Source organism: Phacochoerus africanus, chromosome 12, assembly GCF_016906955.1.
Source record: "Phacochoerus africanus isolate WHEZ1 chromosome 12, ROS_Pafr_v1, whole genome shotgun sequence".
NCBI lineage: Eukaryota > Metazoa > Chordata > Mammalia > Artiodactyla > Suidae > Phacochoerus > Phacochoerus africanus.
In genome coordinates, this window is record NC_062555.1 from 39,256,046 (window position 1) to 39,283,214 (window position 27,169).

The following is a 27,169-nucleotide window of genomic DNA, read 5'->3' on the forward strand; positions in this document are numbered from 1 at the left end:
ATAGGGCTTCTGTATTAGTTACCCACTGCTGATAACAAATTACCCCAAAACTTAGTAGCTGGAAACAGCAGGCATCCATCATCATATAATATGTATGGGTCAGGAGTCTGGAAACTTAGCTGGGTGCTTTTGTTTCAGGATCTCTCATGAGGCTGCAGTCATCTCAGGGCTTGACCTGGGAGGACTGACTTTCAACCCCACTTGTGTGGCTTTTGGCAGGCCTCAGAAGATGTGCTTCGTTCATTCATGGGGGCCTCTCAGAGTGTGGCTGCTGGCTTTCCCTAGAGTGGGTGATCCAAGAGAGGCTGAAGGAGAGCACCCAGTATGGAGGGCACAGTCATGTTATAACTTCAGCCTGGAAGTGGTTCACCTCATGTCTGCCATAGTTTATTCATTAGAAGCAAGTCTGTAAATTCAGTTCACATTTAGGAGGGATTACACAAGGATCTGAATACCAGAGGGTGGTGGTCACTCAGGACGACTTTAGAGGCCGCCTGTCACATCTTCTTTGGGTTCTTTTATTAGTGTTTTGCCATTTTCTGCATATATTTTGTTCAACTTATACCTAAATATTAATGCTATTATAAATAGTACTTTTAATTGTTTGTTGCTGGTATACAGAAATACAGCTGATTTCTATATATCCATCTCGTGTCCTAAGAGCTTGCTAAGCTCATTGTTTGTTCTACGTACTCACTGTTCTGAACTTAAAAATGTCTTAAAGATTAAACCATGTAAGATTACAAAGATTATACCATTATCATTAATTATTGCATAGAATTCAGTTATAAGAAGCTCTTCTCCCTCAGTTTTGTCAGTGTGAACGCTACCTAAATATATTTGCCTATATATTTTGTTTTTTTTTAATTGAAGTATAGTTGAGTTACAATTGTTGTGTTAATTTCTGCTATATAGCAAAGTGATTCAGTTATACATAAACCTACATCCTTTTTTTATATTCTTTTCCATTATAGTTTACATTTTTTTCTTCTTGCATATATTCAATATTGAATTAACACAGATTGTATACAGATAATATCCAACTAATAATTGCTTTGTATTTTCAGGCTTTAAAGAAATGGATTAAAGAAAATCCTAAGCTCAGCTTTCTGAAACCTAGCATATTGACTGGACGTGGCAAAACGAATCAGAACATAGGTATTTATATTTAGTGAATTAGATTTAGTATACTATATATATAAGAACACATATTTTTGAATTCTTTCTTAGTGCTTGTTTCAGTCAGGGTTCAACCAGAGAAACAAAACTAGTAGGAGAAAAAAATATATATATATATGCATGCAAACGTACATATACATCACAACATATTTATATGTATAACACACACACGCACAAACACACACACACACAGGGATTTATTACAAGGACTTAGACTAGCAAAGCAAGTCTGAAGTCCATAGGGCTGGTGCAGACCCAGGTGGAACCCCACAGGCATGAACTATTTGGAGTCTCTGAGATTAGGAAGCTCTTTCAAGGGTTGATTTGATTAGGTCACACCCACCTAAGATGAAATCCCTTTTGATTAACAATATCAACTGATTAGGAACTTTAATTACATCTGCAAATTCCATTCACAGCAGCACCTAGGTGAATATTTGGAGAATGTAGTTCAGCCTAGCTAAGTCAGTACCTTACAAAGCCATATCAGCGAGTTCCCCGTCATGGCTCAGCAGTTTTAAGAGCCTGACATAGTGTCCATGAAGATGGAGGTTTGATGCCTGGCCTCACTCAGTGAGTTAAGGATCCGACATTTGCCATAAGCTGTGGCATAGGTCGCAGATGTAGCTCAGATGTTGTGTTGCCCTGGCTGTGGTGTAGGCTGGCAGGTGCAGCTCTGGTTCAACCCCTAGTCTGGGAACTTCCATATGCTGCAGTGGCCATAAAAAGAAGAAAAAAAAAAAGCCATCACAGGAGTTCCCTGGTGGCCTGGTGGTTAAGGACCTGGCTGTGCCACTGCTGTGGCTCAGGCTCAATCCTTGGCCTGGGAACGTCCTCATGCTGTGGATGTGACCAGAAAAAAAAGCCATCACAATGCTCAAATGCCAAAAACCTGTAGACTTTGACTCCTCCTATATGTCTTTCTGTCAAAACCAGTTTTTAAAAATTTTTTTAAAATACTGTTTGAGTGTATTACTCTCTTGCTCAAATTCTCAACCAATAGATTAAGACTAACTAGAAGTAGAAACGTTCTTTCTATTTTATTGTTATTCTTTAAACTGCAGATACCTCTGTGTACATTACATAGTTTACAATTTAAAAAAAAAAGTCCAGGAGTTCCCATTGTGGCACAGCTGAAATGAATCCAAGTAGTACCCATGAGGATGCAGGTTCAATCCCTGGCCTCACACAGTGGGTTAAGGCTCTGGCATTGCTGTGAGCTGTGGTGTAAGTCACAGATGCGGCTTGGATCTCTTGTGGCTGTGGTTATGGTGTAGGCCAGCAGCTGTAGCTCTGATTTGACCCCTAGCCTGAGAACTTCCATATGCTGCGGGTGCAGCCCTAAAAAGAAAAGGAAAAAGAAAAAAAAAAAGTCCAAGAGATAATCCTGAAATCTAGGTAGGGGGTTTAAAGAGTGACAGAGTGACTCTGTTGTCATACAGGAGGCTTTAATGCCAGGAGGATCCTAGGTGGCCAGTCCTCCCCCAGACAGTGTCACAGCTGTGCTCCCCGTGCCGCAGTGACGGGCAGTGACAGGTCCTCATTGTTTCTTATCTAGTGTTATTTATAATAAGTAGTCCTCAGTCATCACCCTTGCACTTTCCCTTTATGCATATTTTAGACTTAGGAATCTAAAAAGTAAAGTCAGATTCTGAAAAGTTGTTTTACCAAATTATTGTGGTTGCAATTCAGAGTTCTGTGCCATCTGACTCTAGCCTGAGAGCTATTTGATTTTCAAACTTTGTTATTATTCCACAAATAAGCATCCGAAAAAATATTTCCTTACTGGTTGGTTGGTTGGTCTGTCCGTCCGTCCATCCATCCATCCATCCATCCATCCATCCACATCCATTTAGAACGTACCCTTGCCAGTTATTGTGTTTCAGCCAAGCAGCCTTCCTCTCCTCCTAAGGCTGGACCACTAGTGGGTGTGTCTCTCCTCCATGATCCCACAAAACCCCTTCCTGCCTCCATTTCATTGCTCATCACACTGAATCACAGCTTCTTATTTAAATCCTTCCACAAAGTAGGATCTCCTTATAGATAAAAATGGACTTTTTAACCATTCTATCCTAATCTGACAAACCATAGTTGCTGAGTGAATGTTTGATAAACAAGTGGGTAAGTTCAGAAATGATTGTCTGTCTTGGGCATGTTCACTGTTCAGTACAAGGTGATGGTGAAAATAATTTGTTCTGGCCTCAACGAAATACATTGCAAGATCTCGGCTGCCCATATGCAAGGAAAACTTGGAAATTTATAAATTTTATTAACTCTGAGATGGAGACCACTGAAATTCTTTCTCTTTCCAGGGTGTCAGTGTCTGGGAACTGCACACTGGTAGGGTCCTAGGCTTAAATTCAAGGCTCTGTTCTGCTGCCAACAGTTTATCTTACCTCCAGGACCTCAAGGTCTTCTCCTGTGATAAAGGGGAATCATAACACTTGCCTCCTCAACCTCAAAGAGCCTTGTGAAGTCCCAGTGAATAAGTAGAGGTGAAAATGTCTGCTCAGCTGAAAATTCCTATACCTGCGCAAAGGTGTTACAATCAGCTGTTGATATTTTTCCAAAAAAAAAAAAAATCAGTATTTGTTTTGAGATCGCATGACTGAAGCCACATAGCTAGTGAGCCCTGCAGCTGGGCTTTTCGGGCAGGCAGACCTGTGGCAGAGTCCCAGTAGTCAGACCCCACCCTAAATATCCTCTTCAAACAAAGATAGGGGCAGGCCCTACCACTCTCATCATGATTGTGAAGCATTTACCCCAGTACCTGGTGTGTCATTAGCATTCCATAATTAATAGCTGTTTTGTCAAGGGTGAGGTTCCCTCTTTGCTGAGTTATCTGATACCCTCTGGCTCTGACAGGGATGACCCTCCCAGTCCAGAAGTGTGTACTGGATACCTTCAGAACTGACAAGGATAACAAGATTCTGATCACCACCTCGGTGGCAGATGAAGGCATCGACATTGCTCAGTGCAATCTGGTCATCCTGTATGAGTATGTGGGCAACGTCATCAAAATGATCCAAACCAGAGGTAAGAGAAGCTTCGATGCCATTTTGTTGGATTTGCGAGTGTGCCTGTCATACTGGCCTTTCCCCTGAGTTGTGACCAGTAGCACAGGAGACCCTGGTATCGTTGGCCCTAAAGGTGGTTTACTTGGTCAGAATTGTTAGTATTATCCACTAACATAGACCCTATTTTGGTTCTTGTTTGCAACAAATACTGTTTACTAGACCACTGCTGGCTGACATGTTTATGGAAGGATAATTCCAACTTGGATTGAGGCTTTGGCAGTCACATATGGACCTTTCATGGCTATGCTTATGGTACTAATGGTACTGGCGGGCTCCCTGTATTCCAGGAAAGACCCTTGAAGGAGTTGCCCCACTTGAACTAGATGATCTCCTAGTTAATTTTTCTAATTTCCATAGTAACAGCTGCCACGTTACTTTTCCTGAAAAGCATCTCTGAGCATGTCACTTCTCTGTATAGAAACTCCAGTGATTCCCCAATTTTCTTGATGTTAAAAGAGTGTTCGGGGAGTTCCCGTTGTGGCACAGTGGTTAACGAATCCAATAGGAACCATGGGGTTGTGGGTTCAGTCCCTGCCCTTGCTCAGTGGGTTAACGATCCGGCGTTGCCGTGAGCTGTGGTGTAGGTTGCAGACGCGGCTCGGATCCCGTGTTCCTGTGGCTCTAGAGTAGGCCGGTGGCTGCAGCTCCGATTAGACCCCTATCCTGGGAACCTCCATATGCCGCGGGAGCGGCCCAAAGAAATAGCAAAAAGACAAAAAGAAAAAAAAAAAAGAGTGTTCGGGGAGTTCCTGTTGTGGCTCGGTGGTTAATGAATCCAACTAGGAACCATGAGGTTGCGGGTTCGATCCCTGGCCTCGCTCAGTGGGTTAAGGACCTGGCATTGCTGTGACCTGTGGTGTAGGTCAAAGACTCTGCTTGGATCCCGAGTTGCTGTGGCTCTAGAGTAGGCCGGCGGCTGCAGCTCATATTAGACTCTTAGCCTGGGAACCTCTATGTGCCATACATGTGTGGCCCTATAAAAACAAAAGTCAAAAAAAAAAAAAAAGAAGGAGTGTTCAGAATTGTTATGGTGCAGCAAGTTAAGGATCCAGCATTGTCACTGCAGCGGCTCAGGTGCATTGTGGGTTCAATCCCTGGCCCGGGAACTTTAGCATGCCTAAGGGACAGCCAAAAAAAAAAAAAAAAAAGCTCTTCAAGATCCACTCCTCACTTACCTTTATAATCTTATTCCCCATTCTTCCACTTTATTCCTTATCCACTTCAGCCCACCTGACTTAATCCTTTTTTCCTTTTTGAAGGAATTGCTTGTATACTGCTGCTGCTCTTTGTTTTACCTCTTCCCCCACCTCCACACTGTCCTTGATCCTCCCACCTGGCAATAATCTCTATTTTGAATGCCTATGACTCTTTCTTAAAGCCTTGATCATTTTCCACCTATATTCTGGTAGTCATGAACATACCTTATTTCCCCAACTCCGAGAAGGCGCTTGAAAGCAGATCTGTTTATGATTCATCTCGGGGCCCTCACAGTGTCATCCTGAGGCTTGATGCTGGATTGTCTGAAAGCAGTATTTCTAATAACATGCCTGTCCAGTCACATTGCACCATGGAGACTCCAAGAAGGCCAGTCTAAGGTGGGCTTCCTGTATTCCAGAGGAGTTGTCCCACTTGAACTGGACAGACTTCCTACTTTCTTTATCCACATGTTTAATATGCAGGTGCACACCTGGGTTTGACTCTGCGTACCCCCAGCTCAGCTTTGCTAGAAAGCGGGATTCCGTGAACCAAAGTTGAATTTTAGGAATACCCCTACCCCTCTCATGTTCCCAGATTTACCAGGGTTTTAAGTCAGAGACAGCAGATAAAACATTTATTTTCTAATAGGCAGAGGAAGAGCAAGAGGGAGCAAGTGCTTCCTTCTGACCGCTAACGCTGATCTGATCGACAAAGAGAAAATGAACATGTACAAAGAAGAAATGATGAATGGCGCCATTTTAATCCTGCAGACATGGGATGAAGCAGTATTTAAAGAAAAGGTAAGACTTTGCATCTGTGTTGCTCTTTCAGAATCTGATCATAGGAAACAAATGTCAGCTGGGAGGATGGTTGGGGGCCTGTTAGCATATTAGTCCAACTGTTTTAAAACCATAAGTTTATTATGCTTAAAATTTCATCCTCCTGCAGTGAGCATCAGATTCATTCTGCTTTAAGTTTCAGTGAATTAAAATATATTGTATTAGTGCTAATACCTTAAGCTATGCTTTTATTTATTTGTTTATTTATTTATTTATTTATTAACTTCCATATTCCTGTAGCATATGGAAGTTCCCAGGCTAGAGGTCAAATTGGAGCTGCAGCTGCCGGTCTACACCACAGCCACAGCAACGCCAGATCTGAGCCCAGTCTGCCAACCTATGCTGAAGCTCACAGCAACACCAGATCCTTAACCCAATGAGCAAGGCCAGGGATCAAACCCAAGTCCTCATAGATACTAGTCGGGTTCATTAACCTCTGAGCCACAACGGGAACTCCCCTTTATGATGTTTCAAGTTTCCTCTTTTTATTTTTTTGGCTGTACTCATGGCTTGAGGAAGTTCTCGGGCGAGGGACAATGCCAAGTCCTTAACTGCTAGACTCCCAGTTTTCCTTCTTTTATCATGTCCTTCTGTTTAGAAAACTTCCTTTTGCTCTTCTTTTAAGGAAGACCGCTGGTGAATAAATTCTTTTAGTTTCCCTTCATCTGAGACTGTCTAAATTTCCTCTTTATTTTATTTTTTTAAACTATTATTGAAGTATATAGTTAATTTACAAGGTTGTGATAATTTCTGCTGTACAACAAAGTGATCCAGTTATAATATAGACATATCCTTTCTCTCTCAGAATTTTTTCCCACATAGATTATCACAGAATACTGGATAGAGTTCTCTGTGCTATAAAGCAGGTTGATTTCCCCTTTATTTTTGAAGGATAGATTGCTGGGTATAGGAGTTTGAGTTGACAGATTTTTCTTTCAGCATTTGAAAAATACTGTGTTACTTTCTTATGCTTTCCATGGTTTCTGATGAGAAATCTGGTATCATTCAGATTGTTTTCCCCTATAGGTAAGGTGTCGTTTTTTTTCCCCCTAGCTACTTTCAAGATTTTTTCCTGTGGCTCTAGTTTTTAGAAGTTTAATTAAAATGGATCTTGGAAAAAAAAAAAAAAAAAAGGATTTCCTGGCTTGGCACAGCAGAAACGAATCTGACTAGGAACCATGAGGTTGCTCGTTCAATCCCTGGCCTTGCTCAGCAGCTTAAGGATCGGGTGTTGCCGTGAGCTGTGGTGTAGGTTGCAGACATGGCTCAGATCTGGTGTTGCTGTGGCTGTGGTATAGGCTGGCAGCTGTAGCTCCAGTTAGACCCCTAGCCTGGGAACCTCCATATGCTGTGGGTGCAGCCCTAAACGACAAAAGACAAAAAAAAAAAAAGTATCTTGGTGTGGTTTCTTTGGTTTTATCCTATTTGGATTTGTCCAGCAACTTGTATCTCTAAATTATGTTATGTTATGTTAAATTTGAGAAATGTTTACCCATTATTTCTACCAATACTTTTTAAGCTCTCCTATTCCTCATCTCCTCCTACATCTTTTTTATAGTCCTGAAGTTCCCTGAGGCTTTGTTTGTTAATTTTTTTCAGTCTGCTTTTTTTTTTCTTTTTGGCATCGTTTATGGCACGTGGAAGTTGGAGGTCCAGGGATCAAACCCATGCCACAGCAGTGTCAACACCAGATCCTTAACCTGCTAAGCCACAGAGGAACTCCCATTCTATTTTCTTTCTTTTTTGATTGGGTCATTTCTCTTGTTCTGTCTTCCAGTTCATTGATTCTTTGCTTTTCCTTTCTATTCTGCTGTTAAGCCCATCTATTAAGCTTTTTATTTTGGTTATTGTATCTTTTAGTCCTAAAATTTCCATTTGGTTCTTTTTCTTCTTTTTTTTTAGCCATGCCTATGGCACTTGGAAGTTCCCAGGCCAGGAATCAAACTCATGCCATAGCAATGACCTGAGCCACTGCAGTGACTATGCCAGATCCTTAATCTGCTGAACCACAAGAGGACTCCTTCCATTTTTTTTGCTAAACCTCTATATTTATTTATGTTTCAGGAGTGTTTATAATTACTCATTGAAGCATTTTTATTATAGTGACTTTAAAATCTTTTTCAGATAATTCTTACATCTCTGTCATCTTAGTTTTGGCATCAGTCAATTGTCCTTTTGTCATTCAGTTTTGAGATCTTTTATGCTTTTCAGTATGCATAGTGATTTTTTTTTTAATGCAAACCCAAGGATGTTCATGGGAAATGATGAAACTTGGGATTTTACTTAATGTTCTGTGCCAGCTGCCATTGTTCTGGCAGGGAGGTGGGGGACACTGATCTCTGCCAGGTGGAGGTAGAAGTCTAGGTTTCTGACTCAGCCTCTGCTGATACCAGCAAGGAGAGGCTCCTTTTACTGCTGGGCAGGGATGGGAGTTCTGGCCCCTGACGTGGTCTGCATGGACACCACAGGCAAAGGAGGGTACCATTTGGCAGGACTGAAAATCCTGGCTCCCTGTATGGCTTTCTCTGACACCACCAAGTGGGAGTGTTGAGGCGCCTGCAAAGTGGAAATCTGGGTTCCCCTCAACCTCAGGATTTTTTGGTTCTTGTTTTTTGGTTGTTGTATTTGTGGTTGTTGTTTTTCCTGTGGTGTTTGACAGGGGTAGAACAACTCTTATTTACAAATTTTCTGTCTTGCAGGCAGCCCCTACCCTGGTTCTTTGGCTGGAGATGATAGGCTTTTGTTAAGACTCTTTTTTTCTGTCTGTGCCCATATGCATTTCTGATTGCTAGCTTCTTCAGCACCATGTCTGGAGGCAAAAAGAAAACCCAGGGAACTTACCACCATGTGGTTTCTAAGGTCCCATGGTTCATAATTGGTCTACCTTTCTCTCATCACCCTTCAGCATCTTCCTGTGTTTTTGTCATATATAAAGTCCAGAGTTCTTAGTTGTATTTATCCAAGGCCTAAATTTTGAGATAGAATGTAGTCATCCTGTATAGACATTGAAGTTTACTTTAATCCAGCAGTACTCTCTGTGGTTGGAAGGGAAGAGAGGAAGATTTTAGATGGATGGGGCCTACCATCCCATTCAGTGGGTTTATGCCTTGGGAGTGGGTATATTTATTGCTGCAACAGTCAATGCTATTTGTGAAGTATTTTTAAAGTGTTAGAAACTACTGAAATTGAAAGTGTGGTTCACATGACTATTCTCTGGACATCTTCAGTGCTTTTATGGGCATCTTTGATGGGGAAATTAAAAGACAGTTGGAGGCCACAGTAGTTAAGAGACTCAATAAAATTATCTATGGTTTTTTTTGTTTTTTGGTTTTTGTTTTTTTTGTCTTTTGTCTTTTTAGAGCCACATCCATGGCATATGGAGGTTCCCAGGCCAGGGGTCTAATCAGAGCTGTAGCTGCTGGCCAGTGCCAGAGCCACGGGCAACTCGGGATCCAAGCTGCATCTGTGACCTACACCACAGCTCACGGCAATGCTGGATCCTTAACCCACTGAGCAAGGCCAGGGATCGAACCTGTATCCTCTTGGATACTAGTCAGATTCGTTACTGCTGAGCCTTGATGGGAATTCCAAACAAAGCCATTCTTCCATGTTCATGGAAGTTGTATAGGAATGAATGATTACATAGATATATATGCGTGTGTGTGTATCCTAGTTCTATTCAAATTACGTATCTGAGAGTTTTTTGTTCGTTTCCCCCCTCCCACCCCCAGGTTCACCAGATACAGATTCGTGAAAAAATCATCAGGGATAATCAAGGAAAACCAGAACCTGTGCCTGATAAGAAAACTAAAAAACTACTCTGCAAAAAGTGCAAAGCCTTTGCATGTTATACAGCTGATATAAGAATGGTGGAGGTAAGCAGCCTTTTCACAGAGAGCACTGGGTCGTATTTTAGCACTAATTACAGCTTACAGTCTATCAGGGAGATATTTATACTAAGAGTACAATTATTTCTGTTATCACAGCCATGGTCCACGTATTTTTAAAAGGCTAAAACATTTAAAAGAAACCCTTAATGTTCAACAATAAAGAAATAGTTTAAAAATTGCTGCACAGCAACTGAATTAAATATTATGTAGCCATTACAAATAATAGTTGCTGCTAAATGCAATGCGGTTTCCCGGGTTAGACCCTAGAACAGATGAAGTATATTATTAGAAAAAGTGGTAAAATCTGTATTTCAGGTAGTAGTAAATGTACTAATATTAATTTCTGAGTTTAATAAATGTGCAAGATGTGGAGTTCCCATTGTGGCGCAGCAGTAATGAACCTGAGTAGGATCCGTGAAGACTCGGGTTCGATCCCTGGCCCTGCTCTCTCAGTTAAGGATCCCAAGTTGCTGTGAGCTATGGGGTAGGTTGCAGACGTGGCTCAGATCCTGCATTACTGTAGCTGTGGTGTAGGCTGGCTGCCATAGATCCGATTCAACCCTTAGCCTGGGAACCTCCATATACTGCAGGTGCAGCCCTAAAAAGAAAAAGAAAAAAGTGCAAGGTGTTAGCATTCAGGCAAGCTGGGTGAAGGGTGTACAGGAGTTCTTTGGACTGTCTTTGCAACTTTTCTATAGCTCTGAAATGACTTCAAAATGAAGTTTATGCGACAAAATGATTAGGAACTTATGTAGCATAATGAAAACCTTCTTACAAACTAATGGTAAAGTGGAAACAATAACCAGGGTACAAAATAGTAGAGATGCTGTGATCACAGCCGGTGACCTAAGAGCATCATTACCTTTGTCACCAGCACCAACAGAAACACTGACCTTTGTGCAAAAAAAAAAGGCTAAAGGAAATATACTAAAATGTATTCATATTTTTCAGTGAGACACCATCGTTTTTCTCCCTTGCTACTCTTAGGGCTGCACCTTTGGCATATGGAGGCTCCCAGGCTAGGGGTCCAATCAGAGCTTGGGGATTGGAGCTCGGATCTCTTGGAGCTTGCGTCCAAGGGATCTGAGCTGCGCCTGCGAACTACACCACATCTCACGGCAACGCTGGATCCCCAACCCACTGAACAAGGCCAGGGATTGAACCAGCAACCTCATGGTTCCTAGTCGGATTCGTTAACGACTGAGCCACAAATGGGAACTCCATGTGCCATATTTTAGATTCCACATACAAGTGATAGGATATGGTGTTTGCCTTTCTCTTTCTAACTTAACTTCACTTAGTGTGATAATCTCTAGTTTCATACGTTGCTACAAATGGTATTATTTCATTCTTTTTTTTTTTCTTTCTTTCTTTCTTGGGCTGCATCCACTGCATATGGAAGTTCCCAGGCTTAGGGGTTGAATCAGAGCTGCAGCTGCCAGCCTACATCACAAGCACAGCAATGTGGGATCCGAGCCTTGTCTGTGATCTACACCACAGCCCACGGCAACTCCAGATCCTTAACCCACTGAGCAAGACCAGAGATTGAACCCGCATCCTCGTGGATACAGCTAGTCAGATTTGTTTACACTGTGCCACAATGGGAATGCCTCATTCATTTTTATGACTGAGCAATATCCCATTTTATATATGTACCACATCGTCGTAATCCATTCACCCCTTGATAGACCTTCAGGTTACTTCCATGTCGTGCTGATATGAATATAGGGGGCATGTATCTTTTTGGATTATAGTTTTATCTAGAGGGGATTGCTGGCTCATATGGCAACTCTAGTTTTAGTTTTCTGAGGAACCTCCATACTGTTCTCCATAGTGGCTGCACCAACTTCCATTTTCATGAACAGTGTCGGAGGGTTCCCTTTTCTCCACATCCTGTCCAGTATTTGTGTTTGTAGACTTTTTAATGATGGAGTTTTCTTTATTTTAATCACAGTTAGGTTCTGGTTCTAACGTTGTATTTTGTATGTGTTTGATCCCTTCATCTGTAGAAATGCCATTTCACTGTGGTTGGAGATGCTTTCAGGGAGCGCTTTGTGAGTAAACTGCACCCCAAACCAAAGAGTTTTGGGGATATTGAAAAGAGAGCAAAGATATATTGTGCTAGGCCAGACTGCAGCCATGACTGGGGAATCTATGTGAGGTATAAGGCATTTGAGATGCCATTTATAAAAATCGAAAGTTTTGTGGTGGAGGATATTGCAACTGGAGTTCAGACCCTGCATGCCAAGTGGAAGGACTTTAATTTTGAGAAGATATCATTTGATGCTGCAGAAATGGCCGGTGGAGCTCAGGACCTGGGTCTTCAGGGAGTGGGCAACCTTGAGTGAAGAAGAAATTGTACTGGGGCTAAATCATGGATCGCCTGTACCACTGTTAAGATAGTTTACCTAAGGCTTGTACCGTACTGAGTGTTTGTCACTTCATTCTGTTGTTTTCTGCAGTTTCTGTTATGTTGTTTATGTAAAGCACAAGTGACTGAATCATGACACTAAATGCATTGTAGGCCGGCAGAACTTGGAAAGAATTAAAAAGCCTTAACTTGTTGCTCTTCAGAACCCACTGCCAGTGTATACCCATAGCCACTCAGTGTATGTTGGGAGAAATGGATGAGTGGAATGTTGGAAGGTTTTCCATGCCTCCCTTTCTTTCTTTAGCTTAAAACCATAAACTGGCTTGTGCCCTTAAAAGTCTATTGAATTGTTTTTGTCGGAATCACCGGTCACTCTGGCTGCCACATCCATTGGGCATTTCTTAGTCCTTTTCTCTCTTTGTCCTCTTTGCTGCTTTTGGCCCTTTAGAATACTCCTTTCTTGGAACTCCCTCTTGGCCTCTATCTCATCTAGCTTGATCCCAGTCTTTTCTTTTCTTTGGCTCCTTTTTGCTGATCCCTTACAGTTGGTAATTCCAAAGCTTCAACACACACACACACACACACACACACACACACATGTATGTATAAGTAGGCATAATAGTCACATATGCTTGTGTTCTCTACGTAACAATATGTGGCATATAATTTAAAATTCTGTAGTGGACAACTGTCAGTAATGGGGGCATATAAATGATACAGGGATCCTTGAGAAGTTGATTTCTGTTCTTTGAGTTTATTGTACATCTTGCCTGATTCATTTGTTTTCTTAACCTTTGCTACCGTTTGCTTTAAACGGTCATCTCAAGCCATTTTCCAGTCCTAGTTGATGATCAATATTTGGACTCTGTTCTCAGGCAGGTCCCTTAGATGTTATTGTTAGGGCACTTAAGTTTGGCTCTCCTTTCTATTTAAAAAATTAGGATGCATGTTAAAATGATGTTCCTGGGTCATTAACAAGGTTTGCTGAGGCTCTAGGGTTTAGTTTGGGGTTTTGCAGACACAGAGGCAACTACCTGAGTTTTGCTGTTCCATCCAGGTCAAGGTATTTTATGTTCAATTCAGGGAAGGCTCTATAGTAATTTAAGCGTCTTCCTAAACCATATTCAGATTGTTTGTAATTCACTAGGATCATCAATGGCTAAAACAAACCTCCAAACATCATATAATGTTAATATGTTCAGCATATGTAATTGCATAATCCTTTTCAAATAGCACCTATTTACACCTGAAGGTTATTTTTTTGTCCAAGAGTCCACCCAGACTACCCAGATCAATCTTGGAGATCACTGGGGTGACACGCTCTGGCCACCTCAGTCTCCTTGACATCTGATGAGTGGTTATGCAGGCTGCAAGTCCCAGAACTTGTCAGTTATATAACTCCTAGGCTTAAGTTTATTCATCTGTCAAATAAGGGTAATACATACCTACAAAAGTTTGTACAGAATGTTTAACCGACATAACATATAAGAATTGCTTGATATACATAGTAGCTGCTTATTAATGGTAACTATTAGTAGCATTCTTAGTGAGACACAATAAAAATAGATTATTTAAGCCAACTTGCTTGCTGATTTTTCTTCATTTTTCCATTTGTATTTTATGAGAGTATTAAGGTCCTGGTCACCAGTTTTAACGTGGGCTTTTTTTCCAGGCCACCATGCAAGCAAGTCACCAGATGGGTGTCCTGTAGTTCACCTCCATTCTGCCACTGTCTGCCTGGAGATGGCGTCAGAGCCCTGCAGGTTTAAGACTGCCCTGCCTCCTGCCTACTTCAGAAGCCAAATTGTTATTATTACTTGTGCTTCTGACCACTTGGCTACAGGTGAGAGGTTCCAGCAACCTCCTTGGGCCTTAATTAACTTGCAAGAGGGGCGTACAGCACCCAGAGAAACACTTTACTTACTAAATCACCGGGTTCTTATAAAAGGATTTAACTCAAGAACAACCAGGTGAAAGAGATGCTGGTGAAAGGGCTGAGTTCCTGTCGCCTCTGAACCTCTTTGTGTTCACAAACACAGAAGATCTTTGAACCCTCTCCTTTGGGTTTTCTGGAAGCCTTGTTATGTAGGTGCGATTGCTTAAATCATTGGCCACTGGCAATTGATTCAACCTTCAGCCCCTTTCTGCTCCCCAGAGGTCAGGGGATAGGACTGAATGTTCTCATCAAGCAGGTTGGTTCTCCTGGTAACCAGCCCCCATCCTTAGGTGGAGCCCAGAAGTCACTCATTAACATAATAAGAGATACCTTTGTTGCTTTCATCACTTAGGAAATTCCAAGAGTTTTAGGAGCTCTGTGCTAGAAAGGAGGACCAAAGACAAATACGTATTTCTTATTATAAATCTTAGTCTAACAAGTATGTCTTTTTATATGTGATTGCCCTTTTTGGATGCTGCTATTTAAGCACTCCAGTAGGATACATACAACATCTACTGGAAAGCGATTTGAGAAAATTTCTTTCAAGTATCTAAATATTTCGGTTAGGATGAAGGTGAGTAGTCTTCCTTTCTAGACAGCCAACAGAAAAATGCAGACTAAAGCCAAAATAAAAACAGAATTTCTTTGCTTGACTTCAACATGGGAGTCAAGCTGTTGCAGGCAGAGTATGGCACAGAGTATGCATTTGGCATTTGGCTAATATTTATTTATGTAGCCTTTTTAGGGCTGCGCCAGCGGCATATGAAGGTTCCCAGGCTAGGGGTCGAATCGGAGCTGTAGCTGCCAGCCTACACCATAGCCACAAATCTGTGGTCCCCACCAGGGCTGACTTTGTGATATTTCATCTGAAATGGAAAGCCATCTTTCAGTCAAATGCCTGAGGGTGCCACAGGGCCAGTAGACTGATTCCCACCCTTCAGACTGACATCATTATTTGAATTTTAAAACAGGAGTTCCCATCGTGGCTGGCGTTCCTGTCGTGGCTCAGCAGTAGATGAACCCGACTAGCATCCACAAGGATGCAGGTTCGATCCCTGGCCTTGCTCAGTGGGTTAAGGATCTGGCATTGCCGTGAGCTGTGGTGTAGGTTGCAGACTTGGCTCGGATCCCATGTTGTTGTGGCTGTGGTGTAGGCTGGAGGCTACAGCTCTGATTCGACCCCTAGCCTGGGAATTCCATATACTGCAGATGCAGTCCTAAAAAGACAAAAAACAAAAAACAAACGAAAAAAATCAAGTAAGCCAATGGGTCAGTTTTCCTCAAGTGTGCTGTGAAATGCTCTGAGAAAAGCAGTTCTGTGGGCAGATGGGCTTTTATATTGTCCAATGCCCCCTCTCCTCTCAAATGAGCAATTTCCAGCACACACTTCTATCGTGTGTCCTTGTGTCAGTTCTGTGGCGATAAGGCCCATCTAACCCTTTGTTTCCCAGTACACTGACCCTGCTGCCCTTTTATTCATGGGACATTGTTAACGTCCTGCAGGAGCACAGTAGCCGAGAGCCAGCCCTGATGCTGACTAGACAGCTAGAACCAAATGGTTGTATTTCAAGATCATAGCAGTCACTCTGTTTTATTGTATTATGTATTAAATCTCCAGATTTCACTCCATAAATCTGTATTTAATTTGTAGACCTCAGTTTGGAAGGTGCAAATTGTTAAAACTGTTAAAAATATCAGCTATAATTATATAATCTTTGTTCCTGATCATTAGGCTGTCCAGGTGAAAAAAACAACTTGGGTGTTAAATTCTGTCTGCGGTCATGACATTGAACAACTTCCCAGTGGAACTTTGGTTACTCTTTTTTAGAAGCAGCTCTACATTGCTCCTGCATAACCCTGTGCATACGCCACACTGTCCTAATTCAACCCTGAAGGGGGAACTGTGCCAAAAATCCGGTTCTTGATTTAGGTGACTAGGAAACTCCCCAATGTTTTTTAGCCTGGGAGACAATGTTTTTACTCAGAGACAGATCTCTAGGATCACAAATTATTAACTCTCAGCCCAGAGCTGCAAGTGGCCATATCCCTTGGCACACAGAATGGTCCCAAATGAGGCCATCACAGATGGGAGGTGAGAGGGGAAAATGATAGGGAAGGAACTTGAGTCACTAGATCCAATCAAGCCTGTGGCCATGGCCACGCCTGTTCTTCAAGTTCGAGGAGCCAGGTTTTTTGTTTGGTTGTTTTTTGCTTTAGGCAGTTTGAGTTATGCTTCTAACACTATAACTAAGAGAGTCGTGACTGGTACATCCTTCCCATAGGTAATTCTCCACTCACATGAAGGCTGTCCATAGCTAAAGACACCTGTGCTTAATTGCTGCATTAAAAAAGTTTGTGAGTTTAAAACAGTTGGTAAATTAACTCACTTTGCACACTGAGGAAAGCTTGATTCCCTAGGAGGGAATCAGACAGGAATGGATTTAGAAAACTGCAAAAACAAAGGCAATGGGAACCCCATGGAGAGGAAGGAGGGGCTAGGACCAGCAAGAGCAGGCATGTGTCTGATCTGGAGAGTAAGCCGACCAGCGCCTTCTTGAGAAACCAGGTGAAAAGGGTTTATATGTTCAGGCTTGGTGGGGTAACGTTGGGACAATGGTTGAGATACTTTATTAATGAACAGGATGGAGGATGTGTTTAGAGGGAGAAGTCCAGAAGTGAAGGGACCCCATCCAGAACTCACAGCCAGCCGTAAGGATTCCTTTCCCCATAACCACTGACTGTGGAGGGCCAGACTCTCCCCCTCTCAGTACTGGAGGGTGGAGGTCTGTTTTCTCAGCCCTTCTTTGCGTTTTCGTGCTGGGGCTGATCTTAATTTGAGGGTCCCAGGCTTTTATTGTGCAACAGGGTTCTGTTTGTGATTTTTATTCGTGAACAGAAGCTAGATCCCAAGACCTGAGAGGGAGGGGTGCTCCATAACCTGTCCTGTTTGCCATCTGGGAAGAGCTGGAGAGAAGATTTGATCCTAGGTGTTCTGTTGACCAGCCCACACACCCTGAGTTTAAAGTTGAGATTTCAGAGTTCCTGTGGTGGCTCAGTGGTTAACGAACTCCATTAGTATCCATGAGGACTCGGGGTCGATCCCTGGCCTCACTCAGTGGGTTAAGGATCCGGCGTTGCCGTGAGCTATGGTGTAGGTTGTAGATGTGGCCCGGATCCCGTGTTGCTGTGGCTGTGGTGCAGGCTGGCAGCTGCAGTTCCAATTTGACCCCTAGCCTGGGAACCTCCATATACTGTGGGTGCGACCACAAAAAGACAAAAGGCAAAAAAAAATGATAATAATAAAGTTGAGATTGCAAGCTCATTACAGAGAGATTAATTTGTGAGCTATAAGGTGCCCTGTTATGGACCAAATGTGTCCCACTCAGAATTCATAGGTTGAAGTCCTATTCCCCCACCATGACTCAGTGGAGATGGGACCTCTAGGGAAGTAATTAAGGTAAAAGGAGGTCACAAGAGGGGGGCCCTTGTAAGAAGACACCATAGAGCTCGTTCTTTCTCTCCATGTGTGCGTGCACTGGGAAGGCTGTGTGGAGGACACAGTGAGAAGGTGGCTAGCTGCAAGTCAGGAAGAGCTCTCAGGAGAAAATGAATTTGCTAGAAACTTGACCTGGACTTCTAGCCTCTAGAACTGTGGGAAAATCAATTTTTGATGTTTGAGCCACCCAGTCTATGATATTCCTTTATGTCAGCTGGAGTAGACCAAGACCTGTGCCCCGGAGGGATGATGTGCCTTTCAGTGATGAAAATGAGCAGAGAACCTAGATGAACATAAAATTATGATCTGCTCACTAGACTACATTATTGCCACAGATACCAGATAGCTGCTACTTTCTTGTCTGCTCTCAAACACGGCAGACAACCTCTTGGCTCGACACTGCCATTATACCTGGGTATTACTGATGTGGTAATAAAAACAGAACACCAAGGTGATCCAGGCTTCAGGATCCTGCAGTCTGAGGTTGCTCTGCTCGAAATGTCCCGAAATGAGAGCCACACACACAACACAGTTCAATACCAACGCCACAGTTTTCCTTGAAAATAGATTTAATCTTATTCAAATTAGAAATGTTCTGCTTCTCTCTCCAAAACCCCCTTCAAACAATGTTCTCGTCTCGATAAATGAAAAAATTTATAGGAAAACATTTTTGAAGACTGAAAAGGAAACCTTCATATTTCTTCAGTGCTGATCTATCAAAAGGTACATAAATCCAAAAGTTCCAAATTCTGACCACGTCTGGATCATTCACTCTGGAGGAAAAGGGGGGTTGGGGAGAAACGATCACACCTAGGATTTGAATGCAAGAGCTCCTCACTACCCTGTCAGTTAACTCTGGTGCAGGGTGCAGGGGTGAAGGACTCTCAGGGCAAAGGTTTCACTAAGCAGAGGGTAACAGAGAGGAGCCAAAAAAGGGGCCGGAGAAGTATATGCGCGCAGCTGAACACTAAGAGGCTAAGAGTGAAAAATCAATATTCTGTGGATCAGTAATACTGAAGAGAGCTCAGCTCTCCCTTTCTGGCACTATTCACAACCCCATCATTCTAAGCTTCCAAATTCTAGAAAAAGATAAAAAGATCAATAAAAATAGAGAAAGTAGAAACTGCTGATTTTGTGGGCAGAGAACCTGGCCTGAACTCCAGGGCGCCCAGGGCAGGGAGGAGAGGGGCGGGGCGAGGGAGGAGTGGGCGGGATGAGGGCGTGGTTAGGCAAAGGGAGGGGCTGCTGCGGTGCCGCAGGGGGTCCGTGGGCTTCAGGCTCTGCGCCACTGTGGCAGGAATGCCAGTCTCCGAGGAAACCAGGGCCTACTTGGCCATCTTGCGGATCATGTAGTTGAGGATGCCCCCGTTGTGGAAATAAGTGAGCTCCACGTCGGTGTCAAACCTCATGACAGCCTGGAAGGTCTTCCCCGTATCGAGCTGCGAGGATGATGAAGTAGAGAAGAACCGCTAAGGAAGGAAGCGATCCTGCCTGGCTGTCCTCGGGGTGCCCCTCAAAGTGCGGCCCACACCCTGGCAGCGCCCAGCACCCCAGCACCTGGGAATAGGTGCCCGCTGGCCCCAGCCCAGACCCGCTAAGCCGTAAGTTGCATTTTATTTCACAAGATCCCTAGCGGACTTCACCACAGGGTAAAGCACCGCAGAAGAGTAACTGATGGAAATGAGCGACACCCGAGCATTTTATAGCCGCCCAGAGCAGCAGCCACTAGTGAGGTTTGGGGTATTTTCTAACCCCTCTGCGGAGGCTGCCACAGTCAGCAGAGGTTTCTAAGGCTGTTTCTGGGGCACTGTCCCAGCTGCTCACCCAGGGACACGGCTTGGCAGCTTGCTCTGCCAGGGCGGCTGGGTCACCCTGGGACTCTAGTGCTGGCACTTTGTCCTCACCTCATCCAGGGCTGTCATTTTCACCTCTGGGCTAATCAAAGCTGAGGATGGGGAGGGGAGCCGGTGAGACTCAGGGATGGAGTGTGTCCACATTTTTATAATAAAATGGTGCTTTTTAGGTAATGTGAAAATGCCCTGTTCTCTGGGCTTTCATTACTATTCTCGGGACCAGGACTGGAAGGAACAGGAGACAGTGGGGCTAGCTGGAGTTGGGAGGTAATGACGAAACTGATGATAACCCTATGAATAAACAGAAATACATAATAAACCAACAGAGCAGTTATCACTGTGTTGGCAGCTAGGAAAGGTGCTAGAACTCCTAAGTTGAAAGCACTTTTCTGCGTGATTTCTTTTTTCTTCCAAATCTCACTGATTTCCTTCTAACAAGATGATGACGAATACAGGGTCCCTTTTAATTGGGCCTGGCCTGGAAAGGTGCTATCTTACCTTGACCTGGACTTTCATTTGTGGTTTGAGGGTTTCTGGAATGCTGATAGTGTATCGTTCCCGCCCTGTGAGTCCCAGGGTGTCTGCATTCTCCCCAGGGAGGTACTCGAGGGGGATCACCCCCATTCCCACCAAGTTACTTCGGTGAATGCGCTCGTAACTCTCAGCCAGGACAGCCTTGATTCCCTGATGAGCCAAGAGAGTAGTTTGGAAACAGTTATTCTTTAGATACCCAGACACTATACAAAAGGCTTCCTAAGTCACAACTTTTCTCACACCTAAATTCTTTCTAAGTACCAATTAATCATTGACATAAAATGTCACCCTCTAGTTATAAATAACACAGGCGAGGGCTTAACCGATTGCTTCCACTGTACACGCAGCATGTAGGCACTGAAATGAATTCTTTCTTTCCAACCTCTGCCAGCCTTGGAGGAAGACACTATTATTGTCCCCCATTCCCCGAGGAAGCCAGTGGTTTATCTGGTATTTAAACCCATGCAATATAATCACACACTGAACCACTTTGTGATTGCAAACTTCCATTATATCTGGACACTACACCTCAAAGCAACATAAGGAAAATTTTCTTTTTTTTCCCTTGAATTTTGCTGTTATAGGTGCACCAGCAGACACAGAAGATTTAATCAAAATTAGATTTCAGAACATACTACAGAGAAAGTAAATGATTATCTACTCTGTGCTGCTTTTATACTTCCTGTTGCAAGGATCAAGTTGCATTGAATATACTCTGGACATAAAGCTTCCTATAAAGTACATCTTATTGGTAATAACTGGCAATATACAGCAATGCTCAATAAATCAGGACACTCAATGAACTACAACACCCCATCCTCAAATATTAGTTAATGTAATATTAAGGTACCCCCTAAAAGGTCTCTTAGTATCTAGGGTACTTTTAAGACCCCCAGAATCAGGGACACTAGGGCAGCTTGTTAAAAATACTAGGGTACTACCTCAGATTTGTCAGAATCTTGCAGGGAGCATGGGTGGGAAGGAGATAGTGACTTCTATAAGTTAATGAGAACCATGGCTATAGAGCAGTGGTTTGTAAACTCTGGATGTTACTAGAATCACCAGGGAAGGCTTTTAAAATCCAGATGTCCAGGCCTTTTTCCTTACCAATTAAGCCAGAATCCCTGAGAATAAGATCCAGGTATAGATATTTTTTAAAATCCCAAGGTGTTTCCAAATTTAAAAACACATTTACAGAGGAAGCGCTGCCCTATTCTTTAGAACAGCAGATGTTTTGTGTGGATTTATGTATATATGTATTGTGTATTTATCTGAGGGGAAGTAGCAATCTTTGTAAACAGGCTGTTCACCGCCCAAGCTCTGTGTAAAAGGCTGTGCAGTGCTGCAAATGCTGCAGATCACAGCTGCCCATCCCTCTCTGCAGTAGGACAGCCCAGACACCCGAGTGGCCGAGGATGGGCAGCTATGGCTCTCTGGGCAGAGAGAACTTGGAGTGGTTCTGTAGAGAGGTTTAAACATGTTTGGTCAGGCCCCTTAAGATGTCAGTTCTCTTGTTCTCCGTATATCCCTGGCTCAACTAGTCCTGTTATACCTCCGACCTACTCACAAGAACGTGCTTGCCTGCTGCCCCTTATGCCAGAACAGCTCCACCTGCTAGTTTATTAAAGGGAAACATCTGCTCTCATGATGGCTGTTACCCTGAGGGGGTGTGAGGGATGTGCCCCCAGCTGCTGGTTTCCTTGGTAACTGATGAGCCAACCTGACATCATTTCCCCTATAAATGGCAGCCCATGTCTCCCTGGGGCAGAGGAGATGGTTGCTGCTGTGTCCTGCCCGCCTGCCGTCTATTGCACTTGGTGAGGGCGTCACCCGTGGACTCTGCTTTATGTGTGTCAGTGGCTCCCTCTATGAAACCTCTGATGTCTCTGTGGTTGTTTCCAGGCTCTTCTTTAGTCCTGTGGCTGATGCAGTCCAACAAGACTCTAGAGAGTGTCTCTTGCCAGGCCCCTTCTTATCCCCCAGATCACACAGCCCCTACCTGCCCCCTTCCTAAAATCCTTTCTTCTCTCATTTCTTGATTTCTTTTCAGCAGTTTCTTCAAATGGCAGGCCTTTGACAAATTACCAACTAATGAGAACATCTTTTTCTTCCTATACTGCTAACAGATTGACCAAAAAAAAAAAAGGTGTGAGGGTGTGATGTTCAAAGATATTTTTCGGAAGCCTGGGTGTCTGGAGGGCTGCCTGCCAGACAGCCACATTTTTAAAAAATTGTACTTGTGGATATCAACTTAATGTCTCCCAAGTGTGTTAATTTGCTCAAACCATACATTATTTAAATTGCTATCAGCTAAGCTATTTTACCTGCCCTAAGGATTAAAGCCAGGCACCAGGAGTGTACCAGGGTTTTCAGGGCAAGCAAGAGCTCAGGAGATAAAAGCTCTCCCCTTCCTGAGTGGTTCCTCCCACGGGGCCACATCAAGCAGGTCAGGCCCTGAAATGTCTGTGTCTACATACAGGGTAGGGCTTCCTTTTCTGTTGGACGTGAACGTAGGTTTTTCCCAGGCAGTGAAAAGCAGCTGCAAAAAGTGCAATTCCCTGAGTTAATCCAAAGCTCAGGCTCCTTACTTTTTCCCTTCTGTGAACCTGACAGACAATCCAGTAGCAGCAGGACCCCTGGCTTATTCCTCAAATTCACCAGGGACAATGGCCCAAAATAAACTTTGGGTGTTTCCCTCTAAGAACCTTATGAAACAATTAAACTTTCCCCATTAAAAAAAGACACACTACATACTTCTGGATATCATTTCATAGACTTTAAGACCCTACCCCCAACTGTGCTATAGACACCCCTGAAGATCCACGGTTCCCAGCATATGAATGTTTGATCGAAAGGAACCAGATGAACCCTAGCTTACCCTTCACTGAGTGAATAAATCCAGTCCCACCACAAAAGCAGGAGAGGAATAAACACCCCAGGCTTTTCCGATCTTGCTTTGCTCTTCCACGACATCTTCTTGGAAAGTAAAGCAGAGGAATTTCTTTCTGGCCCCTCCCAGCTTCCTTTCCCGGTCTGAGGGGTAGTTGCCTGCTGGGATGTCCTGTGTTCTACTCACCAACAGGAAGGGGCCCTTGGCTGCCCAGTCTCGGGAGCTGCCAGAGCCATACTCCTTGCCGGCCAGAATGATCAGGGGAAGGCCCGCCTGCTGGTACCGCTCAGCGGCATCGAACACGTCAAGCTAAAGGAAGAGAAGAGGGAGGTGTTACAGGCACAGCAACGGCACAGTGTGGATACAGGCCACTGAGTCCTGGTGCACATGCAGGGGCAGAAGTGCCTGCAGTTGGCCAAGCCAATGGGAAACTCATCCAGTCCATTGCCGGCTCTACGCATTCCCAGTTAACTCTATTTACCTCTCCCAAGTTGAAGTTTATACTTTCTTAAAAAAACTTAATCGCCCTGTTTTTATAACAAATATTCAAGGAGTATGCATTTTTTGTTTGTTCTGTTTTGTCTTTTTAGGGCCGCATCTGCGGCATATGGAAGTTCCCAGGCTAGGGGTGGAATCGGAGCTGTAGCTGCCGGCCTACACCACAGCCACAGCAACACCAGATCTGAGCTGCATCTGTGATCTACACCACAGCTAACAGCAATGCTGGATCCTTAACCCACTGAGCAAGGCCAGGGATCAAACCCACAACCTCAAGGTTATTAGGTTCGTTAACCACTGAGCCATGACGGGAACTCTGAATTTTATACTCTTAACTGCAATGCCTAATTATTGTCCTAGTTTTAGAAAAACGTTCAAATCCTAGGGAGTCAGAGGAAAAAAGGAAAATAGACCCGTTTTTTGTTTTCTTTTTTTTTTTTTTTAAGACATCCACTGATTAAAGCATACTGAAGCTTAAGCAGAGAATCCCACCTACACCTGGATTTCGACTCAGTGATGGTCAGTTGTGAAGGGGGCCAAATGCAAAGAAAGTCCCATGTTTGGAAATGATAGAAAATGCACAGTCTTCATTCGTCAACCTTCTAACACAGCGGTCAAGGCCGAGACAGTAGAAGCACTGATGGAAACACCAATCAATGAAGGACAGGAAGGGATTAAGGGATATTTCAGTAGGTATGAGAAACATCTTAACACAGATTCCTTTTGCTTCTCCAGGAACTCTGTGTATTGTGCTGAGTTGAGACTTCACAGGCATGTGATAAAACTGCTGGTGAGTAATGAAACATTGTTTCTTCCTGGCTACTTAAATGGGAAAATAGGATGTCTCCAGAGAGGGAGCATTTCACTTGAAAGGAGCTCTGGAAAGGTGTATAATCAAACTCTCAAGTAGCTCTCACAAATTACCATTCCGGTGAACCACTGGAGCCAGTGGATAATGTCACATGGCATCTCGTAGGTGGTTAATGTCACATGGCATTGCCTAAATCTGCGTAGGATTCTGTACGTCCTCAGCTGGGTAGAACTCATGACTATAGAAACTTTTTAAGAGGTCCCTTGTGGCGCAGTAGGTTTAGGATCCAGTGTTGTCACTGCAGCAGCTCCAGTCGCTGCTGGGGCACAGGTGTGATCCCTACCCTGGGAACTTCTGTAGGTCATGGGCGTGGCCAACAAACAAACAAAAAGCAAAAAGCCTTCTCTTTTTAACCAAATAGTCTGGATCCTTTCAAAGACCAAAAAGAAACAACCGACTTGGTATTTTCGGAGATATCTGTCACTAACTTTGGGTATTAAGAATGTGGGAATGGGTGTTCTAAAGTGTTTTCAGAACTACTGCAAAGCTGATAATCCCACAGTCAAGCAGGTCATGGAAGCCAAGATCAGTGGGACTAAGCAGGTCTAGAATTCCAGGCTCTTGGCTTTTTTGGAACATGAGCCATACTGAGGGTAAAAAGCAGCTTATAAATAGCAGCTCCTTGCACTCACCCTCTCATCTAAAGAAACATAAAATGTAGTGGTTTCTTTTGTTGCTGTGCCTTTGTATCTCTAAGTATTTAATCTGCCGGTTCTTCATATCTCCTTTTTTGTTATTATCTACTCATTTCCTACTTAGAGGATTTAGTTCCTTTAACTGTCACTCCCACTGGGCTTCTACCCTCCCCTCTGCCACAGCCTTCTAATATCACTGTCATACCTTGTGATCCTGTAAATGCTATTTATAGTTGAGCCACATAATGTACTCTGATCTCCTTTTCTTGGCAATTAAAAAATATTTCCACTGGAATTAATCATTTTTTTTTTCTGCGTGTGTGCTCATCTGTTTCTGTGTCCCTACCCATTAATTAATCCCCAAATTTGCTGCTAAAGGACGAGTCCCAGAACTAAAGACTTTCAAATCCGTCAGGTAGTCTGTCATTTTTCATGAGGATGTCACTACTGGAGCCCTGCATTCCTGTGTGGACTGACGGGGCTCTGATGGTGCAGCGAATCCTATTACGGAGGAATCTTCTTTCCCCAACATCCTGGCGGTTCCTGCATTTCTTTTTCCTGGATCCCATGTCTTCCCCTTTTTTGGTTTATTCCCTCGTTTTGGTGGAAAACATTTACCAAGGAGTTTCCTGAGACTGGGCTTGAGGGTGATTTTTAAAGCTTTTGAAGATGTCAAAGTGTTAGTACTGTGATTTTATTTGGCTGGTAGTATGAGTGGCAGAGATTTTAAAGTACCAATAATTTTGCTCAGTTTCAGTTTCTAGGGTTTGTCTGAGCACTTCTGATCTCCAGCACATAAGCTGTTTTTCCCTTTCCAGAAGTTTAGATCTTCTCCTTAGTTCTCCTGCTCTTAGTTTCATGATGACATGACTCGAGTGGATCTACTTTAATTCTATGGCCAGGCATTCAGTGGACTCTTCAGTCTGGAGTCTCAGGTTTTGCAGCTGGGGAATTTCCTTGTGTTTCTTCAGTAATTTCCCCTCAACATTTTGTTTGTTCTCTTTATAGCACCTCTCTTCAGTCTGATGTTGGCCCTCCTTAGTTCGTACTTTATTATTATTTTTTTTTGTCTTTTGTTTTTTTTTTTTTGTTGTTGTTGCTATTTCTTGGGCCGCTCCCGCGGCATATGGAGGTTCCCAGGCTAGGGGTTGAATCGGAGCTGTAGCCACTGGCCTACGCCAGAGCCACAGCAATGCGGGATCCGAGCCGTGTCTGCAACCTACACCACAGCTCACGGCAACGCCAGATCCTTAACCCACTGAGCAAGGGCAGGGACCGAACCCGCAACCTCATGGTTCCTAGTCGGACTCGTTAACCACTGCGCCACGACGGGAACTCCAGTTCGTACTTTATTATTCTTACATATTTCCTCTAATTTCCCCTTTGTCTTTCTATATGATTTTCTCAACTAATTAAATTTTCCTCTGAATTTTTTTTTGTTTTAATTTTTATTTTAGGTTTTTTTTTTTTGTCTTTTTAGGCCGTACCCAGCATATGGAGGTTCCCAGACCAGGGGTTGAATCGGAGCCGTAGCCTCTGGCCTACACCACACCCACAGCTGTGCCAGATCCAAGCCACATCCACTACCTATGCCACAGCTCTTGGCAATGCTGAATTTTTTTTTTTTTTGTCTTTTTGCCTTTTCTAGGGCCGCTTCCGGGGCACATGGAGAGTCCCAGGGCTAGGGGTCTAATTGGAGCTCTAGCCACCGGCCTACGCCAGAGCCACAGCAACTTGGGATCTGAGCCGCATTTGCAACCTACACCACAGCTCACAGCAACGCCAGATCGTTAACCCACTGAACAAGGCCAGGGATCGAACCTGCAACCTGATGGTTCCTAGTCAGACTTGCCAACCACTGCGCCACGACGGGAACTCCCCTCTGAATTTTTTTAAGGACCCC

At 43.6% G+C, this 27,169-nt stretch overlaps 2 protein-coding genes across 3 annotated transcripts in view; one reads left to right on the forward strand and one right to left on the reverse strand.

Moving 5' to 3' along the window:
• RIGI (RNA sensor RIG-I) overlaps nucleotides 1-25,550 on the forward strand; it is a 53,069-nt gene extending 27,519 nt beyond the window's left edge. The window contains exons 14-18 of one of the 2 annotated variants that reach the window (XM_047755543.1): nucleotides 1,068-1,158; nucleotides 4,045-4,215; nucleotides 6,102-6,253; nucleotides 10,024-10,167; nucleotides 24,496-25,550. In XM_047755543.1, coding sequence (XP_047611499.1) covers nucleotides 1,068-1,158; nucleotides 4,045-4,215; nucleotides 6,102-6,253; nucleotides 10,024-10,167; nucleotides 24,496-24,516 — 579 coding nt within the window. In that variant the 3' untranslated portion in view covers nucleotides 24,517-25,550. Of the gene's footprint in view, nucleotides 1-1,067; nucleotides 1,159-4,044; nucleotides 4,216-6,101; nucleotides 6,254-10,023; nucleotides 10,168-12,191; nucleotides 14,134-24,495 lie in introns of those variants that run through there. The other variant, XM_047755542.1, reaches the window with a different exon arrangement.
• Nucleotides 18,537-27,169, reverse strand: part of ACO1 (aconitase 1) — a 64,349-nt gene continuing 55,716 nt past the window's right edge. The window contains exons 19-21 of the mRNA XM_047755544.1: nucleotides 23,449-23,571; nucleotides 20,337-20,522; nucleotides 18,537-19,424 (exon numbers count right to left, since the gene is read on the reverse strand). Of these exons, the coding sequence (XP_047611500.1) occupies nucleotides 19,311-19,424; nucleotides 20,337-20,522; nucleotides 23,449-23,571 (423 nt within the window). The 3' untranslated portion in view covers nucleotides 18,537-19,310. The remainder of the gene's footprint in view (nucleotides 19,425-20,336; nucleotides 20,523-23,448; nucleotides 23,572-27,169) is intronic.